The following is an 18212-nucleotide window of genomic DNA, read 5'->3' as shown; positions in this document are numbered from 1 at the left end:
TGGTAATCAACTGCTAGCAAGAATTTTTATTTCATGCTTTGCAATGTTGAAATTTTAAAAATAGATATATAAAGTATTAGCAATGTACAATTCTACTTCATATTTATCTGCATCATCCTTTACACCAGAGACCCTCCTCTCCAAATCAGCTTGCTTTAACTCAGTTGTTAACTGAAATGATGGTTCAGAAAGAAATATTTCTTTTTTGTTTCAATTACCAGCTGAATTAATTATTTGAATAATTGTTTCTGCCAGTATCATATTTAAAATGAATTAAAGGAAAGACAGAATGCCAGAATCTATTACTCCTAGGGTTTACTCCAAGTCAGGACACAAGCCAAAAGACAAGCCCTTATTTTCCTATAAAGAAAATTTTTCTTGAGAAATATATAGAATGAGTTATTCACTTTCCTGCCAAATAGGAAAGATAAGAACACACACACACACACACACACACACACACACATGTGTGTATATATAAATACACACACGTTATGTTGAATCATGTTTGCCAGATCAGCTGGACATTTAATGAAAAGGAATCAGGGTCATCTCTCACAAAAATGCCTGGAAGACTTTCCATCAGTTCCAGTGAGAGTTGGATCTAGCCCCATCTGCATGTTTTCAGGCACAAGACCAATTTTCATTTCCTGACCTCTGTGTAATTCCATTGAGGATTCCACTACTGCAGAGAGAGAAGAACATCTTCTCACAAGACTGCAAATATCCACCACATTTTCAGTTAACATTCTGCACATGCAGTAACTTAACCCTATTCATTAAAGATTTCTATCCACATCTTCTGTGTTATAGTTCATTTAAGAAAAACAAAATATACCATTAATTGCTTCATTACAAAGCTTGCATCTGCTGTGTTTGCATGAATGTATTATCAGATACATGCATTCATACACGTCTGTGTAATCCTTCATCTCTGCTGCAAGAACAAAAATGCCTTTTGATGTACATGAATAAAGGAGCTATACATTGCAAGCCTTTATATCAGAGAATCATAGAATGGGTTGAATTGGTGGAGGACCTTTAAGATCAGTCAGTTCCAACCCCCTGCCATGGGCAGGGACATCTTCCACTAGCCCAGGTTGCTCAGAGACCCATCCAAACTGGTCTGGAACACTTCCAGGGATGGGACAGCCACAACTTCTCTGGGCAACCTGTGCCAGGGCATCACCACCCTCATAGGGAAGAACTTCATCCTAATATTTAACCTAAACTTGTTCTCTGTCAGTTTGAACTCATTCCCCATTATGCTGTCACTACATGTCCTTGTAAATAGCACATGACCATAAAGAATTAAATAGTAGTACTGACTATAAGACAGGTCATTCCAGATTTCCCAAATCAGTCCCTTAGAATTTTCTAAAATCAATGTCATAATTCAAAAGATTGTCTATTTATCTATTTGCTACTTAACCTGAGGCATTTCACACAAATGCTTCACCTCCTTTAGCTGTAAATGAATTCTCTCCTGAAATAATAGAAGTTAGTGTTACTGTTCATCAATCTTTTATGAAGCTCTCTGAGCCCTCACAGTTTCTTTCTCGCTCTCCAAATAACCAATAAAATATTTATTCAAACGGCCTGAACAGATTGGTGGAGGGTGAAATTTTGTTCTTTTCTTATTCCAGTAGCAGAAACACACCCAAGTGGTGTTTTGTACGAGAGCTATATTCTAGAACACAAACCCCACTGGGCAAGTATTAGATGTGTCATACTTTGTCTTGCCAGGCTCATCAGGCTGATTTGGAATTTGCTGCCTGGGTAGAATGACTCATATGTTTACTGGGCCTGACAGGTGCTGGGCATCTTCCACACTCATTAAAGTTAATGACTTGAACAGCAGAGAGGGAAAACTGTGTGCTGGTTTCCTCTGAACATGTATTCCCAAGTAATCATTTAAGAGAGGATGTAAGTGGTGTGACCTTTCTCCTGCAATCACAAAAGCAGCCCCTAACCAAACCCCTGTCCCCTTCATTGCAAAAATAACCCAATTAGCTTCACAGGAACTCCCTGTTGGAGTAAGGCAAGGGAAAAATGCACTGTACAAAGAGCTTTGCACATAAAAGCTGCTTCTTGCCATAAAATCAGTCACTTCCTCACTGGAACACAGGAATTAACATACTGGAAACAAGCCAGTAATTTTATAGAAATATATGCCTTTAAGTAAACTCTAGACCAGCATGCTCACAATAGCCACTCTTTGGCATCATTTCTATCCCAACAAGCCACAGCTGCTGAACTGGAGACTTCTGACTTGATGTTAGATAAGTAATGAGAAATTTTAGGCAGCAGTGCCAGAGCCAATCCTTTGATATTAACTTAATACTACAGTTTTTGACCAGCCACACTAAAAAAGATATGCCTTTAATTTACAATAGTTCGCTAAAAATATTCAGGAGAAAACTTCACAGAGACTTATGCCATGACATTAGACTCTCAACCAAAACATGAAGAGATGAAACCTCACAGACATCTGTGTATTCACACAAAACCAAGAAATTAAGAGGATTGAATCTTTAACTACAGAGACATCTCTACTTTGATGCCTGTCCAGCCGCTAGATCTCCCCTAGTAATATGACAAAGTTCTGTACCCTGGCATCCACTCAGTAAGACAGAAATACAGAGCCAGAGACTTCACAAAAACCTGTCTTAATATTAACCTGCCACACAAAAGCTCCTGAGATAATGGTCTTGCAAAAAGAAAAGGTTGAAATCTCTAAAAATAAGGCTAAATAATTATTGCAATCTTAAATACTCATCACTTTTAATGTTTAATTTTTCAAGGTCTTCCAAAGCAAAATTTAATGGTGCATTTCCACAGTTAGCACTGTTTAATGGAACTGTTATGTTTAGGTTTTTTCCTCTTCTGCAGTCCTCACATCAACATCTATTGATCTCACAATTTCATAAGACACTGATGTACAAAGGCGTGAGCAACACATCTTCCAAACCCAGACTAATGTGCTGTTTCCTGGACAGAATTAGTAAGCCAGAATGTTCACTGATGGAAAACTGCTCAGTTGCTTGGAATATATTTCTGTAATTTGGGGAACACTAATTCAGAAATTCAGTATTTTTTTCCATCCGCATTGGCACAGAAAGCAATTTGACAAAAAATATACCATGTTAGACTTTTCATTCTTGATGTCTGAAAGGAGCTTTTCCTAGTTTTGTAGTGCTGGATCTTACATTGTTCCTTGTTTTCCACCTACTTACTTAACATTTCTTACTGGGTTGTTTTTTAGGTTTTGGTGTGGGGTTTTCTCATTTGGTTGGTGTTTGGGGGGATTTTTGTTGGGTCTTTTTTCTGTTTCTTTTTGTTTTACCTTAAATTAATATCTAATTTATAATTATTTCTGTATCTCAGATAAGCAAGATAATCATAATATTCTACAGCATCAATGGCTGACTTGTTTCCAGTTCCCGTTTACTTTAAGCCAAAAAAACAAAAGCTGAAGAGCAACTATTTTATTGGACTTTTACAGTCCTTGATTCCTCACTTGAAAGCCCAAAGGAGCTGTACAATGTGTAAGATCCCACAGTGCTCTGTGAGTCTCTGCTTCTTGGGCAAGATCAAAACCACCACTAAAATTATTGAGAATCTTTCCATGATTTTCTGTGGCATTTGGTTGGGCACAACAGGTAACAGGCAGGCTCACTGAAATGAAAGATTCCCTGGAAACACTTTACAATAGTGGTCAGCAGAAGAAAGGGATAATGTAGTTCTTCCACAAGCTAAATTTGTTGGACCAAACCTAAAAACTTGAAAATTCTCCACTTTGGATACTGATTCTCAACCTGTAATCGTATTAAACTGGTTTTTTTCTCCCTGGAAGCTGAACATGATATTGGAATGCTTTGACTTTTCTGGCACACATGGAATGCAGGGAAAGAGCAATGGTTAACCAAGCCTAATGGACCAAGACTACAGAATTTGTGAATGTGAAGAAAATAGACCTCAGTCAACAATTTACAAGATGGATTGATAAAAAAGGGCTTGTTCAAAAAAGTTTGAAATAGACATAAAAGTCCTGAACCCTGTTCAGTCTGAAAATTATCTACCAACTATTTTTCTATTTGTCCTGGAAATGTCATTAAAACTTCACAACTGTGTAACTGCAGCAGCACTAAAGTCACCGAGGTTACCTTTGCAAATGAAATCACCATAGTAAAAGCTGCTTTCTCCATTGTGCAGAAAGTACTGACATTCTGAGGGATGAGGGATTGCCATAAGAATTCTATGGTGATTCTCTTGGGAATCAGGGACTACTCCACAGATTAGATCTTGAACCACCTGACAACCCATTTCTATGCAAATTGCTTTACTTTGAAAGACATGACCTCAAAGCCCTGGAATGGCACTGCAGGCCTACATTTCAGCACATGGCCACCTACCAACTCAAAAGGCTAATGAACAGCACCAAAAAGTGCCTTTTGTAACCTCTGAGAGACAGACAAAAATATAATCACAACATAACAAAACACAAATCCCACATAAATGAAAAGAGTAAGCTGCATCTCACCTCGTTTGAATTTTCTGTTGTAATGTTTTTATTTTCCAGCTTTTTCTGCAGCAGTTTGGCTTCATACTCTGGCCTGGGATGCTCCTGAAAAAGACAAAAACAGACAAACAAATGTTATTATGATTAAGAGAAAATCTCCAAAATTTTTGGTCACATTTACAAACAAAACTATCAAGATGATTCAACTCCACACACCTTTTGGACTAGGCTGTCAGATCTGGTCCAGCTTCCCTAATCAATAACCTTTCAATGTGCCCTTGCAAAATATATTTTCCTCTCCCAAATTAGAGCATAAATTAAGTGAGATGACAAAAATTTACCAGGCTTTTCAAGTGAGCAGTCACAAAAGAGAAAAGTATCATGCATGTCCTCATTCCCACCAAGTTCTGAATCCATGCAGAGCTGGAATTTGTATTGATATCTCCCACAAAAAAAAAGACTATTCCTACAGCAGTCGTCATAGCATCCCTCTTTACTACAATAAGAACCCTTGCATATCAGCCCCATCCAAAATAATGGATTATTAACATTTTTTAATTAATCTGATAGTCATGAAGAGAACAAAATCCATTTTAAATTAATAAATCCTCATGAGCAATAAAAGGGGGCCTGCATGGAACTGACATGACATTTTCACCACAGCAGACACAACCCTCACTATTCTCTGTTGCATGTGAGAATATAAACACAGTAACATCTCCAAAATATTCTTTTATCCTGATAGTGAGGTTTTCCTAATGCATTCAAAAAGTATGTGATAAAGTATCATTTAAATAATTGAATCTTGGAATAGTCGGAGTTGAAAGGGTCCTTACATCTCATTCCAACCCATTTGCCATGGGCAGGGACACCTTCCACTGTGATGTGTAAATGTTTTTGGTCGTAAGGAATAGCAAAAGTCACAGGGTCTTGCAAACAATCAGAAAAATTTAATTATTAATTACACACTTGGTATGGAAACTGGTGTGTAATCCCTAACCTACTATAAAAGAACATGGCACTGGGCTTTGGATAAAAGAATGAGATGAAAGGGAAGAGAGAAAAGGAGATTAATAAGAGAGAGAGAAAGAGGTGAGCAGCCCTAATTCCACTGTTGATCCCTGATGGGGTGATGAGGTGTCCAGGATCCTGAGGGGGGCCACCTGGGAGTGCTGGGTGTTTCCCTTTTAGGGATGGGTTTCTCCCCTGAAAGTAAGTTTCTTGCTTTCCAGTCAAATAAGTTATCTTGAACCCTCCATCCTTTCAGACCTTTCTGGAACTGGACAAGGAGCTTTCAGGGGTCTTGGGTGGTCTTGATCCCCCCTACGGTCCATGCCCACTTCTTGGCCTCATTCCTGCACATTTTTAGTTGTGCCTCTGTGGACTTGACCAGGATATTTGCCCCAGAAAAGTGCTGCACTACCTTCACGTGTCCCCCTTCACCAGTCACATTTTGTTCTTCCTCCTGGCATGCTGGTACCAACAGCCCTTGCCTGTGTCAACCAAAAATCCTCAGTCGGCTCCGTTGGCTACCCCGGTATCAGTGTTTGAGACACACTCAGTAGACACTTCTTTTCTGGGTATCTACACAAGGCTGCTCCAAGCCCCATCCAGCCCAGCCTGGAGCACTGCCAGGAATAGGGCAGCCACAGCTGCTGTGGGAAACCTGTACCAGGGCCTCTCCACCCTCACAGGGAACAATTTCTTCCCAATATCCAATCTAAACATGCTCTCTGTCAGTGTGAAGATATTCCCCCTTGTCCTGTCACTCCAGGCCCTTGTGCGGAGTCTCTCTCCCTCTTTTTTGGAGGCTCCCTTCAGGCACTGGAAGGCCATAATGAGGTCACCTCAAAGCCTTCTCTTCTCCAGGCTGAACAAATCCAATGCTTCCCAGCCTTTTCTTGTAAGAGAGGTTCTCCATCCCTCTGATCCCTCTTCTGGACGACATGCAGAACTCCAAGAAACAGTAAGGCACAGGTTAACTCTAACATTAATAAATGAGCTGATCAGCAGCAAAAATGGTGGTAAGCAGGATGAGAAAAAGACAGAGAAAGATACAACAATAGGTATTTAAAGTTGCTGCAGTCAACACCTCTATCCTGATGCTTCTTAAATTTTTACTGGCTTGTGTTGATTTGCATTATTTGCTATGATTCTTCCTTATATAAAGATTCAGAAGTTGGATGTGACAAACATCTTTAGACTTAAATGAAGAAAGGATGAAGATATCTGGCATGGGTGGCTACATGAGAGGAGACAGCTTGATCAAAGCAGGGGAAGGAGATAAATGAGGCTGTAAGAAACTGAGAAGATCTAGATAAACTATGCTATGCTGCAGACCTGAATTTGTTTTCTTCCTTTTTTCTCTTACTTTCTGCTAAGCAAAGTATTTTGAGACATGAGAGGCAGTCTCCAGAGGTCAGAGCATCTTTTGAAAACTGATTTGAATGAAAACTAGGTGAAATAAAGAAAATAAATGCCAAGCAAAACATTGTACACTAAATTAATTTTTGCTATTTTGCTCTGAGAGCATATTCTGTTCAAATTTGGCCAAGTTTCTGTTTAACTTCCCTAGTAAGACATTCCAGTATCCTTTTAACTGCCTTACACCTGGATTGGAATAGTAGTTGATCTGTATTTGTTGAATTTGCCAAGTCATCTTACCCTTGACTGAACAGACTAAAGTGCTCTCTGGAATGCATTTTGTATATATTCCTTTTATGAGTATTTTGCACCAAATATTTCTTTGCAGTCCAGACTTAGGGATGTTTGACCCATGCATCCATGGATGTGAAGGGACAATTCCACGAGTGTGGTTCAGAATCAAGTCTTTGTCTGAAAATGGGAAGAGTCCTACACTTAGGACAGCAAGCTAGAAATAGTTGTGATGTCTTCACAAAGGCCAAATGTCCATGTAGAGATAGATCTGAATCCCAGGATGCTGGAAGTTGCCAGTACACTTATTGAAAACCATGTGAGCCAAGGTACTGCGAGGCCAAATGAGTGCTCCAAGAGGAAAACGATAATTCCCATTCTGAAAACAAAGAGCCAAAATATGAAATATCTACTCAGGCAAAACTCATGTTGACAGTGAGAATTTTCTTTGTGAGTGGTCTCCAGGATTTGCCTCAAACATACACATGTGTATCCACTATTCATCAAATTAAGCCTCTGTAGATAATGATTCCGTTTGATAAGAATAAATAATGTGAACCCATCTCTCCTTAATTTCCCTTTGATTTAGAAAGAACATGATAATAAAATTTTACAAACATGCAGGACAAACACATGAAATGTATTTAAAAAAAAAAATTAGAACCGTAGCAACTATGCCAGATTTTACAGACCAAAGGAGTTGTCAAAAAAAGCCATACACTTTAAGTAAAGGCAAAGACCGATTGAAAATTCCTTGAACATCCTTATGCTAACATCCTGAACACAAGCAGAGCAGCTAAGCAGTTCACACTGATGGGAAGGAAGGTTTCCACAAATAAAAATTGGAATGACCCAGCTGCTGCCCCAAAGCCAGATGGAAATGTGGAATGAGTGGAACAGAGAACCCAGCTGTTCTCTGCTGCAAAAGAGTTAATTATTAGAAATCAAGGACTTAAACCCTCTATTTCTTATGATGGTGACATAGGATGCAGGGGGTGAGAAGTCTAGGGAAGAGTTTGTCATTCACACCAAGGATCTGTTTAGACTGCCCTATTAATAGGATGCTCATCAAGGAAAAATAGTTTTATATGACAGGATGGAGTCACTGGTAGATTATCACAATCTTTTTAGTCAGATCACTTTCAAAGTAACTCTGATAAATGAAAAATTAAAGCAAAAGCTTGAATAAGTCATGTAGCATGAACACAAGTTTAGGAATGTTAAAAGCTACTGAGTAAGTATACAGGAACTCAGTCATTAAAGATATTCTAGAGCAACATAAAACAGAATTCATCAAGAGAAACTAGAAGGTTCTATTATGCAATTGTATTTCCCAGACAGAAAGAGAGATTTTATGCCCTTGTTTGCTTTCATTGAGCAAGAACAGTGGTAATGCTTTGGGAAAATACCTGTAAAACTAAATTTTGAAATTTGGCCTCATATTTTGAAGTTCCCTTAAGCTAGGACCAAATAACCAAATGCTGCCATTTCAACAGCAGGTAACATATTTTGTGGGTAACTGTAGCAGAATATAGCATCATTTATGGTTGTTCCTCACACAATTCAAATCCAACCCATTTAAATACTTCTATACTGATGAGTGTAAATTGTAGAATCACACAACAGTCTGGGCTGGAAGCAACCTTTAAGATCATCCCATTGCAACCCCTTGCCATGCGCAGTGACACTTTCCACTAGACTAGGCTGCCCCATCCAACCTGACCTTCCAGGGATGGGCAGCCACAGCTGCTCTGGAATACCTGTGCCAGGGACTCTCCACCCTCGCAGGGAGCAATTTCTTCCCATTATCCAATCTAAACCTCCTCTCTTGTCAGTGTGAAGCCATTCCCCCTTGTCCTGTCACTTCAGGCCCCTGTAAACAGCACCTGATTCCCTATCTTATGTGTTCTCCAAGGGGCACATCCCTGGCAAACCCTGCTTACCTACCTGGATCTCCTGAGTCAGTGGAAAGGAGGAGAGGAACAAAGAAAGATCTCAAGGTGGTCCCTGTTCCTAGTGGGGCAGTGCTGGATAAAGACAGACTTAACCTCTCTGAACCCAGGGGAGGGAAGAACTTGTGCCACCCTAAGTAACCCAGCCTTTAAGCGGCCCCGTCCCAACACCCCAAGGAATCAAGACTACCAATAAAAAAAAATCAACTGTTTTGAGCCTTGAAGAAAATTCAGTTCTAGAAAGGACAGAGCAGGTCATTACAACAGAAAAGGAATCAATGAAAGTAAATGAGAGCATGTTGATATGTCTGTAGAAGAGAAATAAAGGAGGAAAATATGCTGAAGGCCCAGGATATTCTGGGAGTGAAATATATCAACAGTCTGGGAGTGAAAAAATGTAATCACACACCTTTACCAACTTCTTGGAAAGCAAAGAAATTTTCATCTGACTTTGTTCTTACAGTTTACAACTTTTAAACATGTTTAAAGTGTGCCTTCATGTGTAATCTTTTAGTGGAGCAATAACTGGTACTAAACAGTTTCCCCAAAGAGCTGAGGGATAACATTCATTCTTCAGCATTCCTTCCCCAACTATCCTAATGAAACTCTCATCTGCCTAAACACAGGACTTAAATATAACGCTGAAAGGATTTGTTTAGAAGAACAGGGCTAATCAAGGATCACTAACTAATTAGTGTTAGAAAGAATTTAATGAAGGTCAGGGAAGATTCACAGAAAAGAGTAATGAAACCCAAAAAAGGTTACTAAAAAAACATACAAAGAATTTTAAAAATATTTGGGAACATGGACCCAACAGGAAAATTAGAATAGTTACAGGACAAATGTGAGATACTGCATCTGAAGAAAACAATCCAAACAAAGATCTCACTGGCACAAGAAACTTGAGGATGCAGAAAGGAGAGATTTGAAACAAGAAAAATATTGTAGCTACAAATTCCCCTTTTACCAATACTGGACAAGAGGGCTACACAGTTATTTTATTAGAGCCTCCTCTTTGAGGATCTTAGCAACCAAAAATATCTCATGCTTTGTGGCTTAGTAGACACTATTAAAACTTCAGATAAAGGAGTCTGGTCCTATCATTTGCAAGGTGGATGACAAAGTGAAGCCATCAAACTGATCAGATCAAAATGAATTTTGAAACCATGGTAGAGAAAATAAAGTTAAATCAAGATCAAGTTAGGTGAGAATGGAATGTACCTGTAAACATATTTAATGTAACCAAGTCAGCTTGCTTTTTAATATTGTTTGATTCTCTTTTACTCAATCTACCTTCCTTATTAGTCATAACTCAGCAGTAATCCACAGTGACATCAAAGACTTCCCTTAAGAGTTCAATAATTATGGGGTTTTTTTAAACTCATCAAATAGCAAAAAGAATAACCAGACTTTGGGAATTAGTTTTCAAGTAAACTAAAATGGTTGGCAAACATTTTACAGAACACAGGATTTTAAATTGAAATTAAATATTCCTAAGGAAGACAGACATCCAAGTTCCTCCCTGTTATGACAAAACACTATAACAGCTTGACTATTTGAACAATACCAAGACCAGTGAGTGGAGATTCCTTGGCATTTCAGTTAATGCAGATTCTCTATCCATTTGACTTCCAAGTTCTTGCCCAAATTCTAAAATTTCATCTTTTGTAATTGCATTTCTATTTCAGTTTACACAGGATCATTGGCAAAATGGGAAAATCTCTTCCACCCAAAAAAATGAAAGTAGAAATATCCTGGAAATACCGTTTCTGAAGATTCATGGGAAGGCAAGAGTTTCTACCCCCCCAGTCATTAATTGGAGTCCATTTGTACTTCATCACCAAGCAGAAGAGGGTATGGATTCTCCCATCTCTATTCCTGGTTTACTGTTGGCCATATCACTTATTACACACTCTGAACTAGAATGATATGCACAACCTCTTTTGTTGTGTTACACAGTCACATATCTGTGGCAAGGCACATTGAGTAGAGGAATTTCAGGAAGAATTTCTTCACTGCAATGGTTGTTAAAAAACTGGAATGGGCTGCTCAGGGAGGTGTGGAGTCACCATCTTGGAAGGTGTCCAAGGAATGACTGGACATGGCCTCAGTGCTCTGGTCTAGGTGACAAGGTGAGGATTGGTCAAAGGTTGGACTCAATGACCTTGGAGGTCCTTTCCAGCCTCAGTGATTCTGTGGTTCTGTGTGTGTTTATGCTCAGTGTTCGCAAGGCTTTGTCTGCTCTCATGGTACTGATCTGAGTTTGTTTCTTTTCTTTCTCTCTCCCATTTGTTTATTGGATGCTCTATTGCTTTTCAACACAATTAGCTGTTTTTCACTTGGTATCCAATGCTTGCCATTCTTTTTGTGGATTTCAGGTGTCCAAACACAAATTATCTAAGTCTGTACAGCTGCCAGCTGCAAAGATGCACAGAAGCCTTAGGGAGTCTGCTTTCCCAGACTGCCATTGCCAAGATATTTACAAATAAATAAAACTAAATTAATATCTTGTGTGACTCTTTTGAAGCAAGAGATTTGGCCCAGTGTGTTTAAATAAAGCAATTTACTGAAAGGTTTATAGCCAATGTCCACAAAAATTACACCAAAGGCATTTATTTCAATATAATTTTCACAAAGTACTTCTCAGCTCTTCAAATTTATCGTTGTTTTTCTCCCTGCTTTAGTTCTGTACCTTCCCTTCCTAACAAAATTGATAATAAATAACTCCATCTAGTCTTAAAACTCCTAATCCTCCTGAGCTTCTTCCTTGCCCCTTTCTTGCTCTTTTAACTGATCCCACTTCTGGTCCTTTCTAGCCTAACCTGATCAGACACAAATCTCCCTTTTCCAACATAACTTTCAACACTCGTAAAGACTTCACTGTCACTGAAACCTGATGCCAGTAACTTTCTACAGTAAAATTTATCCTAATCTTTAGGAATCTTATGGATAAAAGGTGAACAAAACCTGATCTAACTTTTGGGGTTTTGTTGAAGTACCAAGAAGTGACAGGAGATGACACAGTGCATGATTTTCACAGAATTCACAGAATTACTAGGTTGAAAGAGACCTTAAAGGTCATTGAGTGCAAGCAATACCCTAACACCACAGCTAAACCGTGGCACCGAGTTCCACATCCAGTCTTTTTTTAAACACATACACCACCTCCCTGGGCAGGCCATTCCAGAACTTTATGACTCTTTCCATGAAAAACTTTTTCCTAATATCCAACGTGTATTTCCCTTGATGCAGCCTGAGACTTTGTCCTCTGGCTCTGTCATTTTCTGCATGTCATGTCAAGAGACATGTCTATTATTCTTTTAAAAAGATCTGGATATACCAGAAAATGGCCAGAAAGGAACAAGAATAAAGAGATACATAGAAAATCATTCCAGTAACTGAAGAGAGCCTACAAGAAAGATGGAGAAAGAGATTCTTGGCAAGGGCCTGGAGAGACAGGACAAGGGGGAATGGCTTCACACTGACAGAGAGCAGGTTTAGATTGGATATGAGGAAGAAATTCTTCCCTCTGAGGGTGCTGAGGCCCTGGCACAGGTTTTCCAGAGAAGCTGTGTGGGGCTGCCCTGTTCCTGGAAGTGCTCCAGACCAGGTTGGATGGGGCTCTGAGCAACCTGGGTTAGTGGAAGGTGTCCCTGCCCGTGGCAGGGGGTTGGAACAAGATGATATTTAAGTCCCTTCCAACCCAAAGCATTCTGTGGTTCTATGAGTCTCTGAAAATATTCAGGAACTAAGACTGAAAGAGCAGATGCTTGTTCATCTTAAACAAACAAGAGTGACAGAAACATGATATTATGTTGAATTATGCTGAAAATAGGACAGAAGTAATCCCTGTCTTGATCCTTAGACACTAAAATAAGAAAAAAAAAAAAAGTGAGAGAAAAAAAATTACCATGTAGCAAGGAGATTTGAAAACTGCTAGGAAAAGCTTGTTAGCAGGACAGATAGAGAAGTATTAGAGTAGATTACCTAGGGAGGAATTGAAATCTCCACTGCTGAATTTATTTAAGAACAAATTAGACAAATATCTCTCCCTAATGATTTAAGTAGAGTTGATCCTACAAGGCACAAGGGATGGCCCCTCAAGGTCCATTCCAGTCTTATCTTATAAGTTCCTAATTCTTCAGCTTGCGCTGAGATTTGTCTGGCACTCCTTTCTTTGTCATAAATAAAGGATTCTTGCTGATCCTATAGTTCCTGTCCACTGACTTTTACCACTTTAGGCCTCTTCATCACAGGACCTCACAAACCTATAAATTATTTCACAGCATTTTGCAAATATTAAGCTAAAGATAAGGATTTTAAACTGTGAGTGATGAACTTGAATCACAAAATCACAGAATCACTAGGTTAGAAGAGACCTTAAAGATCAAGTCCAACCCATGTCCTGACAGATAGACCGTGGCACCAAGTGCCACATCCAGTCTTTTTTTAAACACATCCAGGGATGGTGACTCCACCACCTCCCTGGGCAGGCCATTCCAGAACTTTATCACCCTTTCTATAAAAAACTTTTTCCTAATATCCAACCCATATTTCCCCTGGTGTAGCTTAAGACGGTGTCCTCTTGTTCTGTCAGTTGCTGCCTGGAGAAAGAGACCAACCCCACCTGACTACACCCACTTTTCAGGGAGTTGTAGAGAATGATAAGGTCCCCCCTGAGTCTCCTTTTCTCCAGGCTAAACACCCCCAGCTCCCTCAGTCATTCCTCACAAGGGTTGTGTTCCAAGCCTTGTTGCCTTCTCTGGGTGTGCTCAAGTGTCTCAACGTCCTTCCTAAACTGAGTGGCCAGAACTGGACACAGCACTCAAGGTGTGGCCTCACCAGTGCCGAGTACAGTGGAAGAATGACCTCCCTGCTCCTGCTGGCCACACTATTCCCGATACAGGCCAGGATGCCACTGGCCTTCTTGCCCAGGGCACACTGCTGGCTCATACTCAGCTGGCTGTCAACCAGTGCCCCCAGGTGCCTTTCTGCCTGGGCACTGTCCAGACACACTCTTACCAACCTATAATGCTGCAGGGGTTTACCGTAGCCAAAATGCAGGACTCGGCACTTGGATTTATTAGACTTCATCCTATTCGACTCTGCCCATCCATCGAATCATTCCAGGTATCTCTGCAGAGCCCCACCCTCCAAGAGATTGACACACACCCCCAGCTTAGGGTCATCCACAAATTTACTAATGAAAGACTGAATCCCCTCAGCCATGTCATCAATAAAAATATTGAACAGAACTGGCCCTAGCACAAACCCCTGAGGGGCACCACCAGTGACTGGCTGCCACCTGAATGCAGTACCGTTCACCACCACCCTCTGGGTCCGGCCATCCAGCCAGTTCCTAACCCAGCAAAATGTACTCCTGTCCAAGCCATGTACTGCCAGCTTTTCCAGGAGAGTGCTATGGCAGACAGCGTCAAAGGCCTTGCTGAAGTCCAGGTACACAGCATCCACAGCCTTTCCTGTATCCACCAGGCAGGTCACCTGGTCATAAAAGGAGACCAGGTTGGTCAAACACAACATATCCCTCCTAAAGCCATGCTGGCTGGTCTGATACCCTGGCCATCCTGCAAGCGCTGCGTGGTGACACTCAGTATAAACTGTTCCAGAACCTTACCAGGTACTGAGGTCAGGTCCTCCTTCCCACCCTTTTTGTGAATGGGCGTCACTTTGGCCAGCTTCCAGTCATCTGGAACTTCACCAGTGAGCCAGAACTGCTGGTAAATGATGGAGAGTGGCTTTGCAGGCTCATCTGCCAGCTCCCTCATCACCCTGGGGTGGATCCCATCTAGTCCCATGGATTTATAAACATCCAAGCAGCTCAGCAATTCTTGGACTGCCTCCTCTTGGATAACAGGGAGACCATTCTGCTTCCTTACACCATCTGCCAACCCAGGAGGACAGCTGTACTGAAGACAAGACATCTTCCCACTAAAGATTGAGGCAAAGAAGGTGTGAAACACCTCCACCTTCCCCTCATCTGCAGTTACTGAGTTCCCTCTCTCATCCAATAGAGAACAAAGGTTGGTCTTACCCTTCCTATTGCTGTTAAGATATTTGTAAAAACTTTTTTTATTATCCTTTACAAAAGTTGCCAAATTAAGTTCTAAATGAGCTTTGGTCTCTCTAATTTTTTTTCAACATGCCCTAGCAACCCCCTTAAATACTTCCTGAGAGATCTGACCCTCCTTCCAAAGATGATACATCCTCTTTTTATTCCTAAATTCCTTTGAAACCTTGTTTCCTATCCAGCCTGGACATTTACCTCATCAACTCATCTTTTAGTACACAGGGACAGTCTGATCCTGTGCCCTCAAGATCTCTGTTTTGAAGCATGCCCACCTTTCCTGGGCTCCTTTGTTATTAAGGCTGCTTCCCAAGGAGTTCTCTGAATACGTCTCCTAAATAGGCCAAAGTCTGCCCTCCAGAAATCCAATGAAAAAGTCTTATTGATGTTCCTCCTGATTTCACCAAATATCAAGAACTCTATAGTTTCATGATCACTGCCCCAAGCAGCCTCCAACCACCACATCTCCTACCAGCCCATCTCTATTTGCAAACAACAGGTCTAACCTCATCTGGTGGGGTCGTTCACCAGCTGTGACAAAAAGTTGTCCTCCACACACTCTAGGAACTTCCTGAACTGCCTCTTTTCTGCTGTATTAAGTTCTCAGCAGATGTCTGGTAGGTTAAAGTCACCTTTAAGAACAAAGGCTGGTGATCCTGAAACATTCTCCAGCTGCTTAGAGAGTAAGTTGTCTACTTCTTCTTTTTGGTTGGGTGGACGATATCAGACTCCCAGTAGGATGTCAGCCTTGTTGGCTTTCCCCTTAATTCTTACCCATAGGAATTCAACTTCATTGTCATTATTTTCAATACTCATGGCACCAAGAGCCTCCCTAATACAAAGGGCCACCCCTCTACCTCTTATCCCTTTCCTGTCTCTTCTGAAGAGCTTCTAGCCATCCAGTGCAGCACTCCAGCTGTGAGAGTCATCCCACCATATTTCCGTGATGGCAATTACATCATAGCTCTGCTGCTGCACCGTGGCCTCCAGCTCTTCTTGTTTGTTACCCATGGTGAGTGCATTGGTATGCATGCACTTCAGCTGGGCTACTAATTTCACTCCTAAATCTCCTAAAACCACACTTGGGCCTGCTTCCAGAGAGCCTAGCTGCGTCACTTTCCCCTTCCAACTAGTTTAAAGCCCTCTCAGTGAGTTCTGCCAGTTCACAAGCCAAATCCTTCTGCCCTTAACAGAGAGATGAAGTCCATCTGGTTCCAGCAAGCCAGGTGCCTTAAAAGTTGCTCCATGATCAGAGAACCCAAAATTCTGCTGATGACACAAATCCTTGAGCCACTTGTTGGTAATGTGGGCTCTCCTATTCCTTCTTGTTGTTTGTCTCTGCCACCAAAGGGACTGACCAGAACACCACCTGTGCTCCTTCCTTATCAACCACTTGACCCAGTGCCCTAAAGTCCCTTTTAATTGTCCTGACACTCCTCTTTTTAATCTCATCATTGCCGGCCTGGAGTATCAGCAGTGGATAATAATCAGAGGGCCAAATCAGCCCAGGGAGTCTCTTGATAATATCCCATACCCAGGCCCCAGGGAGGCAGAAAATCTCTCTGTGGGATGGGTCAAGTCAACATATGGGGCCCTCTGTTCCCCTCAGAAGGGAGTCACCCACTACGACTATACCTTTTTCTTTTTGATGTTACAGGTGGTGATCCTTCTCACAGATGAAGCGTAACTGGGCAGATAATTTTCTTCTACATCATCTGGCTGACCCTTCTCATCCAGAGCCTTATACCGGTTCTGAAGTGGCACCTGGGTAGGTGATGGGTGTCACAAGGAATTTTAATTACCTCCCCAAGTAGGACCCATTCCCACTCCCCTTCATCCAGCAGGTGTCCTCCTATTTTCTGATGGTGGAGGCCTTCAGAAAATCAGAAAAATAAGGTGGTTCATCAAATATGCCACAGAGCCCACCCAGAGTTTGCTCACCAGCCTCTCAGTTTGCCCTGCAGTTGGTACATCTCTGGCAGGGAGCAGTTTGACATCCCATGTGGGACAAGCTGTAATTTGTGATGTGCTAATGCACTGGGTTTGCGTGACAACTCACAGACTGGGAGTACTGGGTTGTACTGTGAGCATCATCCACATCATAACAGGGGAGACAGTCATGAAAAAGCTGAGAAACAGAGACAAAAGAGAGGAGGTTGTTGCCAAGTCAGCAGTGAAGGAATATTTCTGCATTATGGGATAGTGATGGAAGAAGAGGAATACTAGAGTGTGCTGTCTGTTCTCAGGGTCTTTTTTGGTTTGGGTTTTGTTTTGTTTCCTTTTTTTTTTTAATTTGTTTTTGTTTTGTTTTATCCAAATATTTTGATCTGGGAAATAGGAAATAGAGGAATAACATCACTACCATGCTATATCATGAAGTCCATCATGTCAGCTTGCTTTTCCCCTATGGTATTTGCTCCTGTTATTTATCTCCTGTTTGAGCTGAGCTCTACTAGCAGGGCTGAAGACTTGTAGGTGGCTTGTTGTTTAAGGAACTTTGGTGGAACATGAAGAGAAAACATGGATTCAAATCCTCCCAGCAAACCAAGATGCTGGGAATATGACCCTGTTCTAGAGACATCTCAGCATCTAATGCCAGGGGAAAGTCCCAAGTCTACCTGTTCTTAGTATGACAATTATTTATGATTTTAGTCAGTGCACTTTCTTTAGTCAGGGTTAGAAATGAATCCTTGGATGAGAGAGAATCATTAGAGCAAATCAAAGGATGAAACTATGAACAAAATCAGGGACATTTTAAATACCAATAAACGAGTACATCTCATTTTCAGTCAGTTCAGGTTATGTCTGGAGACCCCATGGCTCATTGGAAAGCTCTTTCTGAATAAACCCGCACTATTTATTGTTTTGAAACAGCTCTGTTGGTGAGCACCTTGAGCTCAGGATGATGTACCTAAGGCATCATAGATGTCCACCCAGACCTCGATGCAAAAATTGCTGATGGTACTGTGACCTGTGGCTGTCATCATCACAAAGAATT

General features: G+C 41.0%; 1 protein-coding gene across 2 annotated transcripts in view; it reads right to left on the bottom strand.

Annotated features, from left to right (window-relative positions):
• ANO2 (anoctamin 2) overlaps positions 1 to 18212 on the bottom strand; it is a 118515-nt gene that overhangs the window by 68959 nt on the left and 31344 nt on the right. Inside the window, exons 11-12 of one of the 2 annotated variants that reach the window (XM_071418041.1) lie at positions 9539 to 9550; positions 4544 to 4627 (exon numbers count right to left, since the gene is read on the bottom strand). In XM_071418041.1, the coding sequence (XP_071274142.1) occupies positions 4544 to 4627; positions 9539 to 9550 (96 nt within the window). The remainder of the gene's footprint in view (positions 1 to 4543; positions 4628 to 9538; positions 9551 to 18212) is intronic. The other variant, XM_071418040.1, reaches the window with a different exon arrangement.

Source organism: Agelaius tricolor, unplaced genomic scaffold (genome assembly GCF_023055355.1).
Source record: "Agelaius tricolor isolate 1412-34295 unplaced genomic scaffold, bAgeTri1.0.p SCAF_74, whole genome shotgun sequence".
NCBI classification, from domain to species: domain Eukaryota; kingdom Metazoa; phylum Chordata; class Aves; order Passeriformes; family Icteridae; genus Agelaius; species Agelaius tricolor.
The sequence above is the reverse complement of the archived record's forward strand: the minus strand, read 5'-3'. Positions and strand labels throughout refer to the sequence as shown.